Source organism: Somniosus microcephalus, chromosome 11 (assembly GCF_052327205.1).
Source record: "Somniosus microcephalus isolate GS21.2 chromosome 11, FLI_Smic_1.0, whole genome shotgun sequence".
Taxonomy (NCBI): Eukaryota; Metazoa; Chordata; class Chondrichthyes; order Squaliformes; family Somniosidae; genus Somniosus; species Somniosus microcephalus.
This window is the reverse complement of record NC_140997.1, coordinates 104,192,417-104,215,393: the sequence shown is the minus strand read 5'-3', so window position 1 is coordinate 104,215,393 and position 22,977 is coordinate 104,192,417. Positions and strand designations below refer to the sequence as shown.

At 49.0% G+C, this 22,977-nt stretch overlaps 1 protein-coding gene across 7 annotated transcripts in view; it reads right to left on the bottom strand.

The window, feature by feature from the left end:
* The window catches only part of get4 (guided entry of tail-anchored proteins factor 4), an 83,438-nt gene that overhangs the window by 37,340 nt on the left and 23,121 nt on the right, over positions 1–22,977 (bottom strand). For 6 of the 7 annotated variants that reach the window (XM_086001170.1, XM_086001169.1, XM_086001174.1 and 3 more), the window contains exon 2: positions 8,707–8,785. In XM_086001170.1, the coding sequence (XP_085857296.1) occupies positions 8,707–8,785 (79 nt within the window). Of the gene's footprint in view, positions 1–8,706; positions 8,786–11,502; positions 11,648–22,977 lie in introns of those variants that run through there. The other variant, XM_086001172.1, reaches the window with a different exon arrangement.

Sequence of the window (22,977 nt, the reverse complement as noted above, 5' to 3'; positions counted from 1 at the left end):
GCGCGAGCGAGCGAGGGAGGGGGCGGGCGCGAGCGAGCGAGGGAGGGGGCGGGCGCTAGCGAGCGAGGGAGGGGGCGGGCGCGAGCGAGCGAGGGAGGGGGCGGTGCGCGAGCGAGCGAGGGAGGGGGCGGGCGCGATGCGAGCGAGGGAGGGGGGGGCGGGGGGCGGGCGAGCGAGCGAGGGAGGGGGCGGGCGCGAGCGAGCGAGGGAGGGGGCGGGCGCGAGCGAGCGAGGGAGGGGGCGGGCGCGAGCGAGCGAGGGAGGGGGCGGGCGCGAGCGAGCGAGGGAGGGGGCGGGCTGCGAGCGAGCGAGGGAGGGGGCGGGCGCGAGCGAGGGAGGGGGCGGGCGCGAGCGAGCGAGGGAGGGGGCGGGCGCGAGCGAGCGAGGGAGGGGCGGGCGCGAGCGAGCGAGGGAGGGGGCGGGCGCGAGCGAGCGAGGGAGGGGGCGGGCGCGAGCGAGCGAGGGAGGGGGCGGGCGCGAGCGAGCGAGGGAGGGGGCGGGCGCGAGCGAGCGAGGGAGGGGCGGGCGCGAGCGAGCGAGGGAGGGGGCGGGCGCGAGCGAGCGAGGGAGGGGGCGGGCGCGAGCGAGCGAGGGAGGGTGCGGGCGCGAGCGAGCGAGGGAGGGGGCGGGCGCGAGCGAGCGAGGGAGGGGGCGGGCGCGAGCGAGCGAGGGAGGGGCGGGCGCGAGCGAGCGAGGGAGGGGGCGGGCGCGAGCGAGCGAGGAGGGGGCGGGCGCGAGCGAGCGAGGGAGGGGGCGGGCGCGAGCGAGCGAGGGAGGGGCGGGCGCGAGCGAGCGAGGGAGGGGGCGGGCGCGAGCGAGCGAGGGAGGGGGCGGGCGCGAGCGAGCGAGGGAGGGGGCGGGCGCGAGCGAGCGAGGGAGGGGGGCGGGCGCGAGCGAGCGAGGGAGGGGGCGGGCGCGAGCGAGCGAGGGAGGGGGCGGGCGCGAGCGAGCGAGGGAGGGGGCGGGCGCGAGCGTGCGAGGGAGGGGGCGGGCGCGAGCGAGGGGGCGGGCGCGAGCGAGGGAGGGGGCGGGGCGCGAGCGAGCGAGGGAGGGGCGGGCGCGAGCGAGCGAGGGAGGGGGCGGGCGCGAGCGAGCAAGGGGGGGGCGGGCGCGAGCGAGCGAGCGGGAGGGGGCGGGCGCGAGCGAGCGGGTGGGCGCGAGCGAGCGGGCGCGAGCGAGGGGGGGCGGGCGCGAGCGAGCGAGGGGGGGGCGGGCGCGAGCGAGCGGCGGGCGCGAGCGAGCGAGGGGGGGGCGGGCGCGAGCGAGCGAGGAGGGGGGCGGGCGCGAGCGAGCGAAGGGGGCGGGCGCGAGCGAGCGAGGGAGGGGCGGGCGCGAGCGAGCGAGGGAGGGGGCGGGCGCGAGCGAGCGAGGGAGGGGGCGGGCGCGAGCGAGCGAGGGGGCGGGCGCGAGCGAGCGAGGGGGCGGGCGCGAGCGAGCGAGGGAGGGGCGGGCGCGAGCGAGCGAGGGAGGGGGCGGGCGCGAGCGAGCGAGGGAGGGGGCGGCGCGAGCGAGCGAGGGAGGGGGCGGGCGCGAGCGAGCGAGGGAGGGGCGGGCGCGAGCGAGCGAGGGGGGGGCGGGCGGGCGCGAGCGAGGGGGGGCGGGCGCGAGCGAGCGAGGGGCGGGCGCGAGCGAGCGAGGGGGGGGCGGGCGCGAGCGAGCGAGGGGGGGGCGGGCTGCGAAGCGAGCGAGGGGGGGGCGGGCGCGAGCGAGCGAGGGGCGGGCGGGCGCGAGCGAGCGAGGGGCGGGCGGGCGCGAGCGAGCGAGGGGGGCGGGCGCGAGCGAGCGGGCGGGCGCGAGCGAGGGGGCGGGCGCGAGGCGAGCGAGGGAGGGGGCGGGCGCGAGCGAGCGAGGGAGGGGGCGGGCGCGAGCGAGCGAGGGAGGGGGCGGGCGCGAGCGAGCGAGGGAGGGAGGGGGGGCGGGCGCGAGCGAGGGAGGGGGCGGGCGCGAGCGAGCGAGGGAGGGGGCGGGCGCGAGCGAGCGAGGGAGGGGGCGGGCGCGAGCGAGCGAGGAGGGCGCGAGCGAGCGAGGGAGGGGGCGGGCGCGAGCGAGCGAGGGAGGGAGGGGGCGGCCGGGGGAGCGAGAGGGCGCGCGTGCGCGAGGGCGGCCGGGGGAGCGAGAGGGCGCGCGTGCGCGAGGGCGGCCGGGGGAGCGAGAGGGCGCGCTGTGCGCGAGGGCGGCCCGGGGAGCGAGAGGGCGCGCGTGCGCGAGGGCGGCCCGGGGAGCGAGAGGGCGCGCGTGCGCGAGGGCGGCCCGGGGAGCGAGAGGGCGCGCGTGCGCGAGGGCGGCCCGGGGAGCGAGAGGGCGCGCGTGCGCTGAGGGCGGCCCGGGGAGCGAGAGGGCACGCGCGAGGGGAGGATAGAGAACAAGAGCAAGCAGTGGCGGGGGCAAGAGAGCGAGAGCGAGGGGGGGGGGGGGCGAGAAAGAGAGGGCAATATAGGGACAGAGAGAGAGTTAGAGAGAGAGGGCGAGACATAAGAACATAATACGTAGGAGCAGGAGTAGGTCATTTGGCCCCTCGAGCCTGCTCGCCATTCAATAAGATCATGGCTGATCTGATCTTCGCCTCAGCTCCACTTCCCTGCCCGCTCTCCATAACCCTCGACTCCCTTACCTTTCAAAAATCTGTCCATCTCCACCTTAAATATATTCAATGGCCCAGCCTCCACAGCTCTCTGGGGAAGAGAATTCCAAAGATTCATGACCCTCAGAGAAGAAATTCCTCATAATTTCTGATTTAAATGGGTGCCCCCTTATTCTGAAATTTTGTCCCCTTGTTCTAGATTCCCCCACGATAGGAAACATCCTCTCTGCATCTACCCTGTCTAGCCCCTTCAGAATCTTATGTTTCAATAGTGGTTTTAGTAGGCTTAAAAGTGGATAAATCCCCAGGCCCGGACAAGATGTATCCCAGGCTGCTGTGTGAGGCAAAGGAGGGGATTGCAGGGGCTCTGACACAAATTTTCAGAACCTCTCTGCCAGAGGACTGGAGAACAGCTAACGTAGTACCATTATTCAAGAAGGGTAGTAGGGATAAACCAGGGAATTACAGGCCAGTGAGCCTAACATCAGTGGTAGGGAAATTATTGGAAAAAATTCTGAGGGACAGAATTAGTCTCCACTTGGAGAGGCAAGGATTAATCAGCATTTGTCATGGGAAGATCATGTCTGACCAATTTGATTGAATTTTGAGGGGGTGACTAGGTGTGTGGATGAGGGTAGTGCAGTGGATGTGGTATACATGGATTTCAGTAAGGCTTTCGATAAAGTCCCGCATAGGAGACTGATCAAGAAGGCAAGAGCCCATGGGATCCAGAGTACCTTGGCACATTGGATCCAAAACTGGCTTAGTGGCAGAAGGCAGAGGGTGATGGTCGAAGGTTGTTTTTGTGACTGGAAGCCTGTGTCCAGTGGGGTACTGCAAGGATCGGTGCTGGGTCCCTTGCTGTTTGCGGTCTACATTAATGATTTGGATGTGAATGTAAAAGGTATGATCAGTAAGTTCGCAGATGACACGAAAATTGGTGGGGTGGTAAATAGCGAGGAGGGTAGCCTCAGTCTGCAGGACGATATAGATGGGTTGGTCAGATGGGCGGAACAGTGGCAAATGGAATTTAACCCTGAAAAGTGTGAGGTGATGCATTTTGGAGGGACTAACAAGGCAAGGGAATACACAATGAATGGTAGGACCCTAGGAAAGACAGAGGATCAGAGGGACCTTGGTGTGCATGTACATAGATCCCTGAAGGCAGCAGAACAGGTGGATAAGGTGGTTAAAAAGGCATATGGGATACTTGCCTTCATTAGCCGAGGCATAGAATATAAGAGCAGGGAGGTTATGATGGAGCTGTACAAAACGCTGGTTAGGCCACAGCTGGAATACTGTGTGCAGTTCTGGTTGCCACACTATAGGAAGGATGTGATTGCTTTGGAGAGGGTGCAGAGGAGATTCACCAGGATGTTACCTGGGCTGGAGCGCTTCAGCTATGAAGAGAGACTGGACAGGCTGGGGTTGTTTTCCTTGGAGCAGAGAAGGCTGAGGGGGGACCTGATTGAGGTGTACAAAATTATGAGGGGCATAGATAGGGTAGATAGAAGGAACTTTTTCCCTTAGTAGAGGGGTCAATAACAAGGGGGCATAGATTCAAGGTAAGGAGCAGGAGGTTTAGAGGGGATTTGAGGAAGAACTTTTTCACCCAGAGGGTGGTTGGAATCTGGAACTCACTGCCTGAAAGGGTGGTAGAGGCAGGAACCCTCACAACATTCAAGAAGCATTTGGATGAGCACTTGAAATGCCATAGCATACAAGGCTATGGACCAAATGCTGGAAAATGGGATTAGACAGGGATTTATGGCCAGCACGGACACGATGGGCCGAAGGGCCTCTTTCTGTGCTGTATAACTCTATGACTCTAATAAGATCCCCTCTCAATCTTCTAAACTCCAATGAGTATAGGCCCAACCTGCTCAACCATTCTTCAAAAGACAACCCCTTCAACTCAGGAATCAACCTAGTGAACCTTCTCTGAACTGCCTCCAATGTAAGTATATTCTTCCTTAAATAAGGAGACCATAACTGTACGCAGTACTCCAGTGTGGTCTCACCAATGCCCTGTACAGTTGTAACAGGACTTCCCTACTTTTATACTCCATTCACTTTGCAATAAAGGCCAACACTCCATTTGCCTTCCTAATTACTTGCTGTACCTGCATGCTAACTTTTTGTGATTCATGTACAAGGACCCCCAGATCCCTCTGTACCTCACATTTTCCCACATTAAACTGTATCTGCCAGATTTTTGCCCACTCACTTAGCCGATCTATATCCCTTTGGAGATACGTTGCGTCCTCCACACAATTTGCTTTCCCACCTATCTTTGTATCATCAGCAAATTTGGCTACATTACATTCGGTCCCTTCATCCACGTCATTAATATAGATTGTAAATAGTTGAGGCCCCAGCACTGATCCCTGCAGTACTCCACTAGTTACAGTTTGCCAACCTGAAAATGACCCATTTATCCCGACTCTCTGTTTTCCGTTAGTCAATCCTCTATCTATGCTAATATATTACCCCCAACCCCATGAGCTCTTATCTTATGTAGTAAGCTTTTATGTGGCACCTTATCGAATGCCTTCTGGAAATTCAAATACACAAATACTGGTTCCCCTTTATCCATCCTGCTCGTTACATCCTCAAAAAACTCCAGCAAATTTGTCAAACATGATTTCCCTTTCATAAAACCATGCTGACTCTGCTTGACTATATTACGATTTTCTAAATGTCCTGCTACCACTTCCTTAATGATGCACTCCAGCATTTTCCAAATGACAGATATTAGGCTAACTGGTCGATAGTTGCCCGATTTCTGTCTCCCACCTTTCTTAAATAGGGGCGTTACATTTGCGGTTTTCTAGTCCGTTGGGACCTCTCCAGAATCCAGGGAATTTTGGTAAATTACAACCAATACATCCACTGTCTCTGCAGCCACCTCTTTTAAGACTCTAGGATGCAGGCCATCGGGTCATGGGGACTTGTCCACCTTTAGTCTCATTAGTTTGCCTTGTACAGGGATGGACAGAGGGAGGGTGAGACAGGGACAGAGGGAGAGAGAGAGAGGGAGGGCTGTAAATTTCTATGATTCTATGTGACCGGGACGGAGCGATGGTGAGACCGGGACGGAGCGAGGGCGAGAAGGCCGAGGGTCCATGCGGCCGTGTGTAGTCCATTCCCGGGGACTGAGCAGCGGCCGTACTTTGGAACAACACAGATGGAGGCACAGCACATGTACAATGGCCACTGGAAGGAGGCTAAAGCAAATTTTAGGCCCGCGGTGAATTTTGGTTTTAATTCTGAAAATTGTTTAAAGCCGGAAAAAAATACAGGAAAGAGATGTTGAATGCCATGCAGTAAGTTCTAGTTAAATTTTGCCAGGCATTGTTGCCTTTTTGAAAGAGTTTATCAGGGTTATTTAAATCATGTTATGAAAGAGGGGGAAAAGTTTGTGCCCCCATTTGTACCTCAGAGTCTTTGAGAGAACGGGAGCAGAAAAAGAGGAAACAACTTCTCCAAAACTGATCCCAACTCATCGCCAAGTCTGCAGATCAATAACCTCACCGCCTTCTTAGGAAGTTTAACCACTTTATTCATTTCTCATTTGAGCTCCATTTGGAATTAAGAGTTTATTTGGTTATTTTTTGCTGTATGTGTAATGACAGCATTGAAGAGGGAAAGAGAAACTTGGAGCAACTTCTGTCAAAGCTGCAATGAGACTTGAAAGGATTTCAAGATTTTTAAATGATCTTTTCACAAAATATTAGTGTTAAAAACACTTTCCCCACCCCCCCCCTCTAAGTTTCAATTTTGGAAGAAACAAGCAAAAATCAATTTTCTCCTCATCGAAACAAGTTTCAACCAGGTCTTGGAAGTCCAAACCCTTAGTGGTTCTAAATTGCTTAAAATGTTTTAAAATTGAAATTTTTCAATATTTGATTTTGAACGATCGACGGAAGCGTTACACAAACATGCAACCATGCTGTTTAGGAGGGGGAGGGCAGGGGAGGATTTGTAGGAGTTACTTTTTTTTTTAAAGTATCATTAAGACGTTTAGGAAGAGAACCAAAAAAAGGGGGGAAAAAACATTATTTTATCTGTCGTTCTGTAGTCCAAATAAATCCCAGGAATAATGTAAATATAGGTTTTCTCTTAAACGTTTAGGGGAACGTTAATAGTAACAAGAGTTATGTAATGATGTATAAAAATTGCAGGAAGCTACAGGAAACTTTGGTTTATCCGGAGGTTGTATGTCCGGAAACCTCGATCTAACGGCAGAAATCAGCAGCCGTTTTGTTAGGTTTTTTTTCTTTTTTTCCCTTCTCCTAGCATTTTTTTGAACAGTCAGTCTCTGGAAAGCCTCTCTGAAGCTGTTGCTAAGCTACAGAGACGCTTCCAAGGTACGGGCCGACTGTTTACAAGCTGTTGCTAAGCAACAGTGTTTGTTGTCAGATACGGAGATGAAAACCTCCGTATCCTTCAACATTAGCGCTGGTCTGTCCGGAAGTTTTCATAGATCGGCATCACGCCGGTGCCGGATATCGCAAAGTTTCCTGTACTTTAGAAGAAACCACTTTTTGTTCATTGAGAAGACACAGATAATGTACAATTTCAATTTGGTATAAATGTTTGAAATAAGAGATTAAAAATTGAGAGTACAATAAAGTTTGTTTCCCACTATTTAATTGGGAAGTATCTAAAATAATTCAACACTTTGTGATAAGAGCAGGGATTAATATTGTGGAGAATGACTGAGAGAAAAACATTAGAAGCAAAATTCGTAAATTAACATCTTTACATCACCATATTAGTAAACATTTCCAAGTCCTGGAAGAAAGATGAATGTTTATTTCTGTTAAATCATAGCTTTTCCTGCTTTTTGTTTTTAATTTGGTAATACAAATTATGTATGTGTTTTTCTGCACTTGTGAATAAATGTTACATGGGGGTGTGCTGGTTCAAGAAGACAACGTTTATTAATGGAAGTGATTGAAGTTGAAAATACGGATACCCATTCTTGTTCAATTCTTTTTAATACTGTGAACTAAAGAACTACAGCACTTTATATTTGTTGGATGTCTGGTTACATTGTGATTAATATTCTAATTACTTATGTGGACGTCCAGCATGTCAGCACCATAGGAAAGCCGCTGCTCCTGCTGCTGGTGTAGTCACTGCTATAGTGACATGAGGGATGGACTAGTACGTTGAAACTTTAAAATTAATACAAATTGCACAGATATGCCTCTTTCAGCTAACCTTGGGTTTTGGATTGTTTGTCGATGCACAACCGTGTAACTGAATGACTTTTCCGAAGTGTTAATGCATTATTATGCAGTTCTTTTATATCCCAGTCATTTCTGACAAGTAATTTGTTTTTAAAATAGAGTTTGTCCATGATGAACTAAAAGCTTTTTAATTAATTCTACTGTAAACAAACTTGCAGAATAGGCATGTAAATGACAAATGAATTTCAATATAGATAAGTGTGAGGTGGTGCATTCTGGTAGGAGGAATAAGGAGGCTACCTACTCCTTGGAAAATAAGAGTCTAAATGGAGTAGAGGTGCAAAGGGATACAGGGGTACAGATTCACAAATCATTAAAAGTAGCAACGCAGGTTAAAAAAACCATAAGAGTGCAAATAAAGCACTGGGGTTCATTTCTAGAGGAATGGAATTCAAAAGCAGAGAAGTTATGTTAAACTTGTGTAGAACCTTGTCTGATTGTCTCATGATTTGAGACGGTGGGGCACAATATGGCATTACTGTATATATGCTTTTAAGTGGTTGCTGTTGCAGTTGTTGCTGTTGTAAAAGTTACCCACGGACGAAAAGGTTTCGCTGAAAGGAGTTCATGGCCCACTTAGTATAAAAAAAATTAGCGGGAACATTGCTGCTGAGTATTTCCAACATTTTCTGTTTTTATTTCAATATATTTGAATACTTTTGGCTATTGGCAAAACTTAAAATTAAGCAAAAGGAAAAAAAAAAGTACTTGCATTTATATAGCATCTTACCATTTCCTGAATAACTAATCATTTTCAATGCTAAAAGAACACTGAGTGATTAGATAATTGTTAGCATAATATTTTAGCAGAGCCCTCATACCAGTCAAGATTTGGAAATTACTGAAATTTTTGAAAATAGATGTTACCTGACTGTAACTGAAGAAGAGCAGCGCCCCAGAATACATAAGTTCTCTCGCTTCAGCATGTTTACTTTGTGACATATACCTGGAAAAAAGGCAAACATTATTTTTGAAAGAAACCAAGTAAAAATTAACATACTACTTAAGTTCTAGGAGCAATGGCATCAGAGAGCTGCAAAACTGCACCCATATGCTCCCAGGACACCTCCACCAATGCTTATACTTCCACTAACTAAAGAGTTCCTTCAAATATTTAACAATGTAAATTAGGTATTATGTTACAATCTTGATTCTCAGATTTAGAATGCATCACAGCTTTGTGAATCACTAGAAATGTCATCATTGGGGAAACCTGCATTTCTGAACATCAAGACGCAATTAGCTCAGACACCAGTTTTCACTATTTGGCACAATGAAGCAAAAGTAGCCCGAGGTACCTTTAAAGAACAGGAAAAAACAGTCGCCAGAAAACTTCACAACATTCGACTGGTTCTACATGACAAAATGCAAATCAAGATCTTTATGAAATGTAACCTCCATGATAATACATTTTAAAAGCAAGAATCCTCTTAAAACTTCATACAAATAAAATGGGATGGGGGCGTGTGACTGATGTCTGGAAATGTTGTATCATATTAGAAACAAATATCCTTAAAACTTCATCAGTTAAGACAGTATCTTCAAAAAGATCCGACTGCACTAAGGCTGGTTTCAATGCGTATGGCACTGAAAATTCTTTATATAAAAACCCAAGCAGGACATTTTAAGTGGCTGCTGAAATTCGACTTCTAATTAAACGTGACATACTGCTGATGAAAATACATGTCTAAACTTTACCATAACTTTAGAAAAAAAACTTTGAAATGTTACTTTAAGGGTAATATTACTCAGATCACACATCCATTTATTGAAATACTAGCTGGGGAGCCCCGCGTTGCGAGGGCAATTTTGGGGCGCGAGGGCAATTTTGGGGCGCTTGGTCTCCCTGCCCCTGTGTGTCCCCCCTCTCCCTGTCATGTCCTCTCCCTGTCCTATCCCTCCCTCCCCTGTCTCCCTCCCTCCCTCCCTCCCCTCGCCCACCCGCTCCCCTCCCCACCCCCCCCCCACCCCTTCCCCTGTCTGTGTCCCTCCCTCCCCCGCTCCCCTCTGTCCCTCTCTCCGGCCCCTCCCCCTGCCTACCTGAGGTCCGGTGCCGTTGCCAGAGCGGGAATGCTGAGCGGCGGCCGGCGCCGGGAGCGGGCTCTCGCGGCCGGCGCATGCGCGGTCAGTGCGGCCGGCGCGGTCAGTGCGGCCGGCGCATGCGCGGTCAGTGCGGCCGGCGCGAGCGCCCCGCGATTTCCCGAGGCTCTCCCCACGCCCCCGCGATTTCCCGAGGCTCCCCCCCCCCCCGCGCGATTTCCCAAGGCTCTCCCCCCCCCCCATTAAATTGTTATTTAATTCCCTAACACATCATTAAAATATTTACCTTAGTTCCCTAACACAGAGAAAGTGTGGGGGGAAAAAATCGTGAAAAATCAAGATGGCGGCCACTCACCTCGGTTCAGAAGGATAAGGCCCGCCCACACACGCACCGATTGGTCGACCGGTCAGGTCACCGAAGCGTAGGATTGGTCAATCGTCGAGTCACTCGACACTCAACTGTAGGAAGGCCTCGACGTCACACGGTCGCTAATGAGATGCTAATGAGCGGAACGCTGAACGTTTTTGGGATACCGCGGGCGGGATTTTTGTCCGGCCGAAACGTAAATAGGCAAGCTTTCTTTTGAGCCGATGCGCGCGTCGGTACGCTCTGTAACTTCCAAACGCATTGAGACCAGGCGGACAGACAGACAGACAGAAGAGCCGCTTTATATATATAGAAGATAGATAAAAGCTATGCTGGGTTTGACATATTGTATTGGGTGGATGTTTCCACTCAGTACTGGGAGGTGGAACAGTGTTCCACTTTTAGACATTAGGGCCTAGAAATTGGGGAACGCTGGAAACCTGCCCATAACATTGGCGGCTAAGGATAACGGCCACCAGCCAAGAGAGCACAGGCAATACCGGCATTTTGGTACTGCCTGCTCATTAACATCAGCATGGCAGTGATTTACTAGGGCAATGTGCTCTTTGCAGTGCTACTCTCAGAAACCTGTCTCCTGCTCGCAGTGTAGGGGAACGGGGAAGAAAGGAGCGACCTGGACAGTTGCCGTACGTGCTCCAAAAATATTAGCTGCCACCCGATGTTTGCCGATTTTTTTGTTTGTTTATGACATGAATGCAGATAAAGGAGATTTTATCACAGATCATCTTCAATCATTGCAACGGAGTTCACCCATTGATTTACTGACCCACAGACACTGCCAGAAAATGCACCCCGCCCCGCCACCCACTGAAAGTTTAAGAGAACCTTGGCAAAGGAGGTGTTTGAAGTTCCAACATCCATCCTCATAAGTCCTGCCAGACTCCTCATGGCCGTTAATGCTGCTGAAAGCAAATACTGGCAGCAATGCGAGCGGAGAACTCCAAAATGAAAGAGCTGACATCAATTTGGCGTTGCACGCCAATTGACATCACACTCCACCTCATTAAAATACTCTCACCAATATCAGGCAACGGCAGCGCTGATGACCTGCCAAAAATGGCGGCCGCGGCAGTACCCACAACCAGCTGCAGAAGAGCGCAGGCTGCCGCTTATTTGCCATTTCATGGCACTAATGGGTGGCACAAACCACCCAAATTTCTAGACCTAAGTGTCTGTATTAAGCACTCCTACGTCAGGTACTGAATGGATCAGAGTAAAGCTCCCTTCATACTCACCCAATGCACCATACTCAAAGGTACATCTCGCCCAAGTGGTCATTCTTCATTTATGAGCCTTGACAGCGCGTATTGGTGGGCTGTTTGACTGACCTCATCAGTGTGAATTCTTCAATTGGTCACAGTGGCTTTCTTGGTAGCCTCTGTTGAGTGACAGTGCAATTCAGCATCAATTGGTACTGAAATATAATGCCCTATTACGTTCTCTGTCCAGGGTGCCTGGGAACTGGATTGAAACTATCCAAATCTAACTATCAATGTCTCATCTGGCTTAGGACTGAGAGTATCTGAGCAACACAGAGCAGGAAGCTTCAGTCCCCGTTCTGTGCTAAGTTCGAGGATCTCAGCCAAAGCAATTGTAGGCTTCCTATAATTTTATTGTGATTACACATAAGAGATCTAAAATAACTCAGACATTTCTTCAATTTCATTTGAAAATCTGATTTCCCAAGTGAAGATGGACAGATGTCTTCTTTTACATCCATGATGTTTAAAAGTTGCATGTTATCCGCGTTGGGTAGCACTACGAATTAAAATACCATCCCTTCATGTCCCAAGTTTAAAATGACGATGCCTAGAGTGGGGAACAGAAGGGCCACTCTGTGCAGTTGTCATACCAAGTGGAGATCAGGACTAAGGGTACTGCAAAACTGTAATGGGAGCTCTAACCTGCATGATTACAAGCGGTTGATGCTAACACTACTGGCTAAAAGTGGAAGTGTTTCGTCCCCCGGCATTGACATCTTTCAAAGCACAAAATAATATAGATGTGGGACATCTGAAACAAAAACAGAAAATGTTGGAAACACTTAGAAATTCAGGCACAGCATCTGTGGAGAGAAGCGAGAGAAGGATTCCCCCCTCAGTACATCGCCGACAGGGTGGTCTTGACTCTGCACCCCTGGTGAGGATTTGCCTTATTTCTCTCATCATGCCTCCTTTTGTCTCACGCCATTATCACTTCTGTCAGTTAGCCATTTCCTGTTCTCCATGAAATACTTCACAGCTTCTCTTTTTCTTTTATGTAACTAGGATTTTTTTCTCCCACTTCCCTTTCCCTCGCTCTGCTCCTTCTTATAAGCTGCTCATCTGTATTATTTGCTGGTTCTGAAGGCGGCAATGCCTGAAACATTAACTTTGCTTCTCTCCACAGAAGCTGTGCCTGAGTTGCTGAGTGTTACTGACAGCTTTCACTTTGATAACCACTGAACGATTCTGTTAGAACTGCAGGGAGCCAACTAGAATGGGAAAAATCTCGAGTGAGAGGGGAATTATTTTTAGGTCAGATACATAAGCGTCAACAAATTATGTCTGCCAGTGACTTAGAGGTGCAGCCTGAATAAGACATAATCTATTGGAGCAAAGCTGGGTTCAACAGCAGCCCAAGAGAGTGTTAACGCCGTGAGCATACGTCCTACTCAATCATATTTTGTTTTAACAATTTTTTTTTTTTAATCTGTTCTAAGAGATCCCTGAATAAGAGTTATAAGCGGAGTCAAAAAAAAGTCTCAAATACCAGGACCATTAGAAATTATTTCTCATTGATCCTATGGAGATTTAACCTTGGCCAAAACAGATCTGTTCAAAATGAACCAAAACAGGAGGCTTAAAGATCGGGACGTATTAAAATAATGGAAAGATATCATAAAAGAGGATTAAATGAGATACTAACAAAAATCAGTATTTTCTTGTGTTTGTACGATTCAGACCATTGATTTTAGATCAATGTTTTACACTGCTCGAAGACCATTCAATTGAAAAGCAATTACTGACCTTTTCGTAACCCAATTTTAAAAATCCCTTTAGTGAAATGATTTTCCTGTTAGCTGACATCATCAACACTCCTGGTCTAGTTGCATAATTCTGTAGGTGCTTTTCATTCCCGTCATCAAATGCAAAAGCAGACAAAGTATAATAACAAGAGTTAGCAGCAAAGGAGAAAACTGGCACCACTGCTGGGCGATTAGAAACAGCCAAGCCAATGTTCAAATGAGATTTTGTTAAAGTTTAAGGCACTGACAAAACAATAAATCAGTGGCCAGAGCAACCTAGCCTCTTTGCACTGAACTCCAAGTGACACTGGGCAAGACCTGGGGCAAATGAACATACCGACTCTCCTGGCCAGGTAAGGTGTGGGAGGGAGGGGCGAGCCTGCACTGCCGTGGTTTATAAATATCATCTGTTACAGTTTGGAACATATTCGGCGTCATTTATTATTTTCCACAAAACTATACGTAGTGACCTTTCAGTCCTGACACCCACCACAAACCCCAGCCCGCCTCACGGGTGGAAGGTACAAGCTATGCTTCAAAAGATTGCACAGGACCAGTTACAGCCACTGAACCCTCTCTTTGTACAACTTAATATCATAAATCTTTTAAAGCACACATATGTGATCATCATGTATATACAGCCCATGCATACCATCGGGACTAAAGGTAAACAAGTGGCCTGCTTAAACCGTAATCGATTGAAGTTGCTTTGCATTTCACCAGGCACAACAGCAACCAGACAAGATCAGATATTGCATAAGTTATGTACAATTATGAGTTACAACTCAAGAAAGTGTTTTCTTCTAATTATACTTTCACAGTCCCTCCTAATGATGCTTCACAACAGTGAAATATTACACATTTCTGAAAACATCACTCACACTCCCTGCCACGTGCTGTATGCCTGAAAACCTGGGTATCCTCCTGTGCACATACATCACAACAGATCCTGAAGCCTCGTCACTATGGTAACCACCAGCAGTATTATACAGAATGCTGCACTTTTAAAATTCCACCACTATTCACATTGAAACAGCAACACACATATAATGAAACGGACGTACATTAATCGCTATTTGTGATAAACATCATAGAAACATAGAAGATAGGAGCAGGAGTAGGCCATTCGAGCCTGCTCTGCCATTCAATGAGATCATGGCTGATCATCCAAATTCAGTACCCTGTCCCTGCCTTCTCCCCATATCCCTTGATCCCTTTAGCCTTAAGAAATATATCCAACTCTTTTTTGAATATATTTAATGAACTGGCCTCCACCTCTGTGGCAGAGAATTCCACAGGTTCACCACTCTCTGGGTGAAGAAATTCCTCCTCATTTCAGTCCTAAATGGCTTACCCCTTATCCTTAGACTATGACCCCTGGTTCTGGACTCCCCAGCCATCATAAACATCCTTCCTGCATCTAGTCTGTCCAGGCCTGACAGAATTTTATAAGTTTCGATGAGATCCCCTCTCAATCTTCTAAACTCCAGTGAGTATAAGCCCAATCGACACAATCTCTCCTCATACGTCATTCCTGCCATCCCAGGTATCAGCCTGGTGAATCTGCGCTGCACTCCTTCCATGGCAAGAACGTCCTTCCTCAGGTAAGGCGACCAAAACTGCACACAGTACTCAAGGTGCGGTCTCACCAAGGCCCTGTACAACTGTACCAAGACATCCTTGTTCCTGTACTCGAACCCTCTTGCTACGAAGGCCAACATACCATTTGCCTTCTTAACCGCCTGCTGCACCTGCATGCTTACCTTCAGCGACTGGTGCACAATAACACCCAGGTCTCTTTGCACTTCCCCTTCTCCCAATCTATTGCCATTCAAATAATAATCTGCCTTCCTGTTTTTGCCACCAAAGTGGATAACCTCACATTTATCCACATTATCGTGCATTTGCCATGTTTCTGCCCAATCTGTCCAAATCGTACTGGAGTTTCACGACATCCTCCTCACAGCATACCCTCCCACCCAGCTTTGTGTCGTCTGCAAATTTGGAGATATTACATCCAATTCCCTCGTCCAGATCATTAATATATATTGTGAACAGCTGGGGTCCTAGGACCGATCCTTGCGGTACCCCACTAGTCACTGCCTGCCACTCGGAAAACGACCCGTTTATTCCAACTCTTTGCTTTCTGTCCGCCAACCAGTTCTCTATCCAAGTCAATACCTTGCCCCCAATCCCATGTGCCTTAATTTTGCACGCTAATCTCTTGCGTGGGACCTTATCGAAAGCCTTCTGAAAGTCCAAATACACCACATCCACTGGTTCTCCCTTATCTATTTCACCAGTTACATCCTCAAAAAATTCCAGATTAGTCAAGCATGATTTACCTTTTGTAAATCCATGTTGACTTTGTCCGATCCTGTCACTGCTTACCAAGTGCTCTGCTATTACATCTTTTATAATAGATTCTAGCATTTTCCCCACTACCGATGTCAGGCTTACCCATCTATAATTCCCCGCTTTTTCTCGACCACCTTTTTTGAATAGTGGGGTAACATTAGCTACCCTCCAATCCATGGGTACTGTTCCAGAGTCTATCGAGTTCTGGAAGATGACCAGCAATGCATCTACTATTTCCAGGGCCACTTCCTTAAGTACCCTGGGATGTAGATTATCAGGCCCTGGGGATTTATCGGCCTTTTGTCCCATCAATTTTCCTAACACCATTTCCCTACAAATACTGATTTCTTTCAGTTCCACCCTTTCATCAGGCCCTATGTTCCCCAGCATCTCTGGGAGGTTATTTGTGTCCTCCTTTGTGAAGACAGAACCAAAGTATGAATTTAGTTGGTCTGCCATTTCTTTGTTTCCCATTATAAATTCCCCTGGTCCGATCAGTTTTTATGTTCCCTGATAGCTTACTCTCATATTCTATTTTCTCTTTCTTAATTAATCCCTTTGTCCTCCTTTGTTGAATCCTAAACTGCTCCCAATCCTCAGGATTATTGCTTTTTCTGGCCAATTTATATGTCGTCTCCTTGGATCTTATGCTATCCCTAATTTCCCTTGTTAGCCACGGTTGAGTCACCTTTTTTGTTTTATTTTTATACCAAACTGGGATGAACAAATTCTGTAGCTCATCCATTCGGTCTTTGAATGTTTGCCATTGCCTATCCACCGTCAACCCTTTGAGTGCCATTCCCCAATCAATCCTACCCAACTCGCTCCTCAGACCATCGTAGTTTCCTTTATTTAAATTTAAATTGAGGACCCTAGTCTCAGTCAACTACTTCATTCTCCATCTTAATGAAGAATTCGATCATATTATGATCGCTCAGACCCAAGGGGCCTCGTACAACAAGATTGCTAATTAATCCTTTGTCGTTACATAATACCCAGTCTAAGATGGCCTGATCTCTGGTTGGTTCCTCGACATATTGGTCCAGGAAACCATCCCGTAAACACTCCAGGAATTCCTCCAGGTATTGTTACTAATTTGGTTGGCCCAATCTATGTGTAGATTAAAGTCACCCATGACTGCTGTGCCCTTATTGCACGCTTCTTTAATTTTCCCTTTAATGCCATCCCCAACCTCCGCCTTACTGTTGGGAGGTCTATATACCACTCCCACTAATGTTTTTTTCCCCTTAGTATTTCTCAATTCTACCCATACAGATTCCACATCATCAGAGCTAATATCCTTCATTACAATTGTATTAATCCCTTCTTTAACCAGTAATGCTACCCCACCTCCCTTTCCTTTTTGCCTATCTTTCCTGAATATCAAATACCCCTGGATGTTGAGTTCCCAGTCTTGGCCATCCTTGAGCCACGTTTCCGTAATCCCAACTAAATCATATTCGTTTACTTCTATTTGCGCAGCCAATTCATCCACCTTATTACAAATGCTCCTCGCATTAAGACACAAAGCCTTCAGGCTTGTTTTTTTAACGCACTTAGACCTATTAGAATTATTATTTACTGTGGCCACGTTTGATTTAAACCGTTGATTTCTCTGACTGCCACTTTTGTTTTTCTCCTCCCTATCTTTTGCTTTTATCCCTGTTTCCCTTTCCTCTGTCTCCCTGCTCAGGTTCCCAACCCCCTGCCATTTTAGTTTAAACCCCCCCGAACAGTGCAAGCAAACCTCCCCGCAAGGATATTTGTCCCGCTCTGGTTCAGGTGCAACCCGTCCGACTTGTACAAGTCCCACCTTTCCCAGAAGCAGGCCCAGTGATCCAGGAAACTAAAGCCCTCCCTCCTGCACCAACTCTTTAGCCACGCATTCATCTGCTCTATCCTCCTATTCCTATACTCACTAGCACGTGGCACCGGGAGTAATCCAGAGATTACAACCTTTGAGGTCCCGCTCTTCAATCTGCTACCTAGTTCCCTAAATTCTTGCTGCAGGACCTCATCCCTCTTCCTACCCATGTCATTGGTCCCAATGTGAACCACGACCTCTGACTGTTCACCCTCCCCCTTCAGAATGCCCTGAAGCCGTTCAGTGACACCCTTGACCCTGGCATCAGGGAGGCAACAAACCATCCTGGAGTCACGTCTACGGCCACAGAAACGCCTATCTGTACCACTTACGATAGAATCCCCTACCACTATTGCTCTCCCACTCTTTTTCCTCCCTTCCTGAGCAGCAGAAGCACCCCTGGTGCCAGGAAGTTGGCTGCTGCTGCCTTCCTCTGGTAAGTCATCCCCCTCAACAGTATCCAAATCGGTATACCTGTTTGAGAGGGGGATGGCCACAGGGGTCCCCTGCACTACCTGCCTGCCTCTACTACTCTGCCTGATGGTCACCCATTTCCCTTCTGCCTGTGCAGCCCTTACCTGCGGTGTGACCAACTCACTAAACGTGTTATCCACGACCCTCTCAGCATCGTGAATGCTCCAAAGCCCATCCATCCGCAGCGCCAGCGCCGCAATGCGGTCTGCTAGTAGCCGCAGCTGGATGCATTCTGGCACACGTGGTCATCAGGGACACCGGCAGTGTCCCTGAATTCCCACATAGAGCAAGAGGAGCATAACACGGGGCTGGGCTCTCCTGGCATGACTTACCCTTTAATTAATTTAAATTAATTCACTATCACCAATTAAAGATAACTCTAAGGCGCTTGTATGGTTTACCAACAGTCCCTGCTACACCAAAGACCTTAGTAACTATAAACTACAGAGTTAAAGTTTAAAAAAGAGAAATACTCACCAACCAATCACTTACCTGCTCCCTGATGACGTCACACTCTGATTACTTTTTACCTCTCTCCCCGCTGCTGAGTTAGTAAGCCTCGCCTCGCTCCTCCTTTTATACTGCCGCCTCGGTGCTCTCCTGGTCGGGCCTCGCCTCGCTCCTCCTTTTATACTGCCGCCTCGGTGCTCTCCTGGTCTGATCTGGTCGGGCCTCGCCTCGCTCCTCCTTTTATACTGCCGCCTCGGTGCTCTCCTGGTCCGATCTGGTCGGCCTCGCCTCGCTCCTCCTTTTATACTGCCGCCTCGGTGCTCTCCTGGTCCGATCTGGTCGGGCCTCGCCTCGCTCCTCCTTTTATACTGCCGCCTCGGTGCTCTCCTGGTCCGATCTGGTCGGGCCTCGCCTCGCTCCTCCTTTTATACTGCCGCCTCGGTGCTCTCCTGGTCCGATCTGGTCGGGCCTCGCCTCGCTCCTCCTTTTATACTGCCGCCTCGGTGCTCTCCTGGTCCGATCTGGTCGGGCCTCGCCTCGCTCCTCCTTTTATACTCGGCCCCGGTGCTCTCCTGGTCCGATCTGGTCGGGCCTCGCCTCGCTCCTCCTTTTATACTCGGCCCCGGTGCTCTCCTGGTCCGATCTGGTCGGGCCTCGGCTTGCTCCTCCTTTTATACTGCCGCCTCGGTGCTCTCCTGGTCCGATCTGGTCGGGCCTCGTCTCGTTCCTCCTTTTATACCCGGCCTCGGTGCTCTCCTGGTCATACAGCCAAGAATTCACACTTTTGAAATAAATCCAAGGATTTTTCAGTATTGACACGTTGTTCAGTGATCCTCCACCCACCCCCCCCCACCCCGCCATCTGTGGGTACATGACTTTGGTTTTATACTGCACCAAACCAAAGGGTGCAACAGAAAGATTAATAACGGGCGTAGAGCACTAATAAAGTAGAGGATACAGACAATTCAATGTCTCAACCCACCATCATCAAAACAGCAAAGACATATTGTGTGCGAAATGAAGAAATCCTGATCAACTAGTGCAGCATTTTACCAATTATTGCTTTCCTGATTTTAATTCTGATGTGTAACTGCTGCTTTAGGTTATTCACATCAATTAGAATTGGTACACAGCAGTGGGGTTTTTTGTACTGAATGAGTATTTGTTACTGAGCATGGAGTTTTATTTCCTTCAGGAGGTAGTAAACCTCTCAGACATTTTACGTGAAAAAACATTTAACCATTTCTACAGTACAAAGCCACTCCCGATCCCAAGATTTAATCAAAACAGTACGGAGGTTCAGTTCAACAACTTTTACACAGGAAATCATTAGCCAAATACTGTAGCAATTGCTTAAACAATAAAGTTCACAGTTTCAATAATGTAAAAAGAAAATGTTTACACAAAGATATGGTGCAACACTTGATATTTGGCCAATCTCTCATACTTTTAACCCTCAAATATTTTAATTTAACACAAGGACTAATGTTCATAATTTGTACATTTTAAGACACTTCATTTTTTTTTAAACTTGTTTTACAAAACAGATGCATAAAATTTATATTCAAATTAGTATAACTTTACAATACAATGCAAAATATATCATACTAGCTGAAGTGCCCGGTGGTGCCGAGGGTCTTTTGAGGGCATGTTGTTGTTGGAAGAGAGAGAGAGAGCAACTGGGGGGGGGGGGGGGGGGGGGGGAAGAAGAGAGAGCGCGACTGGGGGGGGGGGGAAGAAGGAAAGAGGGGGGGAAGGGAAGAAGAGGGGAGGAAGGGGGGAGTGGGGAGGGAGAGAGAAGGGGTGAGGGGGGGGAGAGAGACAGAGGGAAGGAGAGAGAGAGAGAGAGAGAGAGAGAGAGAGAGAGAGAGAGAGAGAGAGAGAGAGAGAGAGAGACGGAGACGGAGAGGGAGAGGGACCCACGGCCGCAAATGGAGCCAAGCCCCGAGAACAGGCGTGAGCCGGCTTGAGGCTGAGAGACGGCCACGCCCGGTTGCCGGGGTAACCCTTCCCCCCCTTCCGAGCCCCCGTCCTCCCGAGCCCCAGCCGCCCCACCCCGCACTCCCAAGAGCCCCGCTCTCCAAGCCCCGCCCCGCCCCCCCCCCCCCCCCCCGAGCCGGCTTGAAGTCCGCTGATTGCGGCTGTGAGAGACGGCCGGCGGGCCCGGTTGCCAGGGTAACCCTTCCCGCTCACCAAGCCCCGCCCGAGATCCGCACTCCCGAGAGCCCCGCCCCCCCCCCGCCTGAGCCGAGCGGGGAACAGAGACGGCGCGTCTCAGCTGCTCCTGCTGCGCGCGCACCCTGACCCTCGTGACCCTCGTGGCTGACGCCGTTGCCCCGGGTAACGTGACACCGGGGGGGGGGGGGGGGGGTGAGTAGCTTAGCAGAAGCCGTGGGACAATTACCTAGTTCGGGCCTGGCTGGGCAAGAAAGGCCCAGGCTTTGAGGCCTAACAAAAACGGGGAAAGGTAGGAAAAAGAATCTTCAGGTTAGAGAAAATATTTACAAATGAATGAAGTTTTTTTTTTTAAAACAATTTAATAAAAGCAATTTTATTTTGCTGGAAATGTATATTTGAAAAGACGCAGAAAGCAGGAAAAAGAATGGAAGCAAGATGGCGGCTACTCACCTCGGTTCAGAACGATAAGGCCCACCCACACACAGGCCGACCGTCAGGTCACCAAAGCGTAGAATTGGTCAATCGTCCCGTCACTCGACCGTAGGAGGGCCCGGCCGCACGCGCCAGCAACCCAGCGTACGATTGGTCGACCTCGAGGTCACTCTGTCGCTAATGAGTGGATAATGAGATGCTAATGAGCGGAATGTTGAAGGTTTTTCGGATACCGCGGGCGCGATTTTCGTCCGGCCGAAACGTAAATACGTTTACCAGCATTTCGGAAAGGTAAGCTTTCTTTCGACGTAACGCACGTGTAGGTACGCTCTGTAACTTTCGAGCGCATAGCCGGACAGACGCACACGTGAGGACAGACAGACAGAAGCACAGACAGACAGAAGGACAGACAGACAGAAGTATCCGTTTATTTATATATATATATATATATATATATATATATATATATATATATATATATATATAATATATATATATATATATATAATATATATATATATATATAGATAGTGAAAGACATATCACGAGAACCACATAGGTCTGAATTCTGCTTAAAAATTTGGTCACAAATGTTCCTAAATCTTGGCATACTGTCAATATCTTAAAATGATCCATCAATTGACATTAATTCCATGTCCTGCTTCACAATAACCTTCTCCCCTTAATACACAGGTGCTTGCCGTTAGCTCCATGACTCACAAAATTCAACGCCATAATTTTGTTACTTGGCCACAAAATTGGTGTTTCACGAATCACAGATTGGAAATTTGTGGTGGTATAAAATAAAGATATCTATTTCAAAGGGTCGCAACTGCTCCTTCCCAATTAGCATTAACACATAAAACATTGAAACGGTCACTTGGTCCATTAAGCCAGTTATTTCATCAAACCATCTACTTTATCACAGACTTTATTTACCTTTCCATTTAATTTCCTCAGGAAAGATTCTTAATTAGTTAACTTGCCCTCGTTGGTGCAAAAGCTCAACAATTGTTTTGCAAAAGGTTTATAATGGATTGATGCCAGACATAAATTTGTTTTCATTATTCTTTTGTACTGATAGTGTCTGTGAAAACACTTCAGCATCTCGAGCTCATGTTTACCTTGTCTTGAACATTTTATGGGATTGTCTTCATGATATTGTGAATTAATATTGCATACATCAGTGCTATTGTTCCAGTCCTGCCTTCAAAGTAATCATAAGATACAAAATACAAGAATCTTTCCATGGTCATCAATTCTGGCAGTGGCTAATAGACATTCAGCTGCAAGAACTCCACACATAAGTGACGTAAGCATTAAGACTTGATACTATGTCATTTCAAGAGTTTGTGACAAGAAGCGGAGAACAATGGATTATTTAAGCATTCGTTCCAGTGTATGAATGTCATAACGGCACAGAAGACCATCAAGTCCGTGCCAACTCTCTGTAGAGCAATCCAGTCAGTCCCATTCCCCCGCTCTATCCCCGTAGCCCTGCAAGTTTATTTCCCTCAAGTGCCTATCCAGTCTCCCCTTGAAAACATTGAGTGTCTCCGCTTCCACCACTTCCGTTGGGAGAGAGTTCCAGGTCCTCACCACTCGCTGCGTAAAAAAGTTTTTCCCCACATCCCCCCCGTATCTCTTGCCCAAAACCTTAAATGTGTGTCCCCTAGTCCTTGTACCATCAACTCTGGGGAGGTGTGATCGGCAGAGAGGGGGTAGGGAAAGCCAACTCCAACGGTACCCTCCTCCTGTCGAAATGCTTAGAACATGGCCCTGTCATAACCAACACCTTGTTCCATCAGAGAGACAAGTACAAAGCTTCATGGCAGCACCCTTGCTCCAAGCACTGGCATCTGTTGGACTACGTCATCGTCCGAGCGAGGGACCGCAAGGACGTCTGCATCACCTGCGCCATGACAGGAGCTGACGACTGCTCGACAG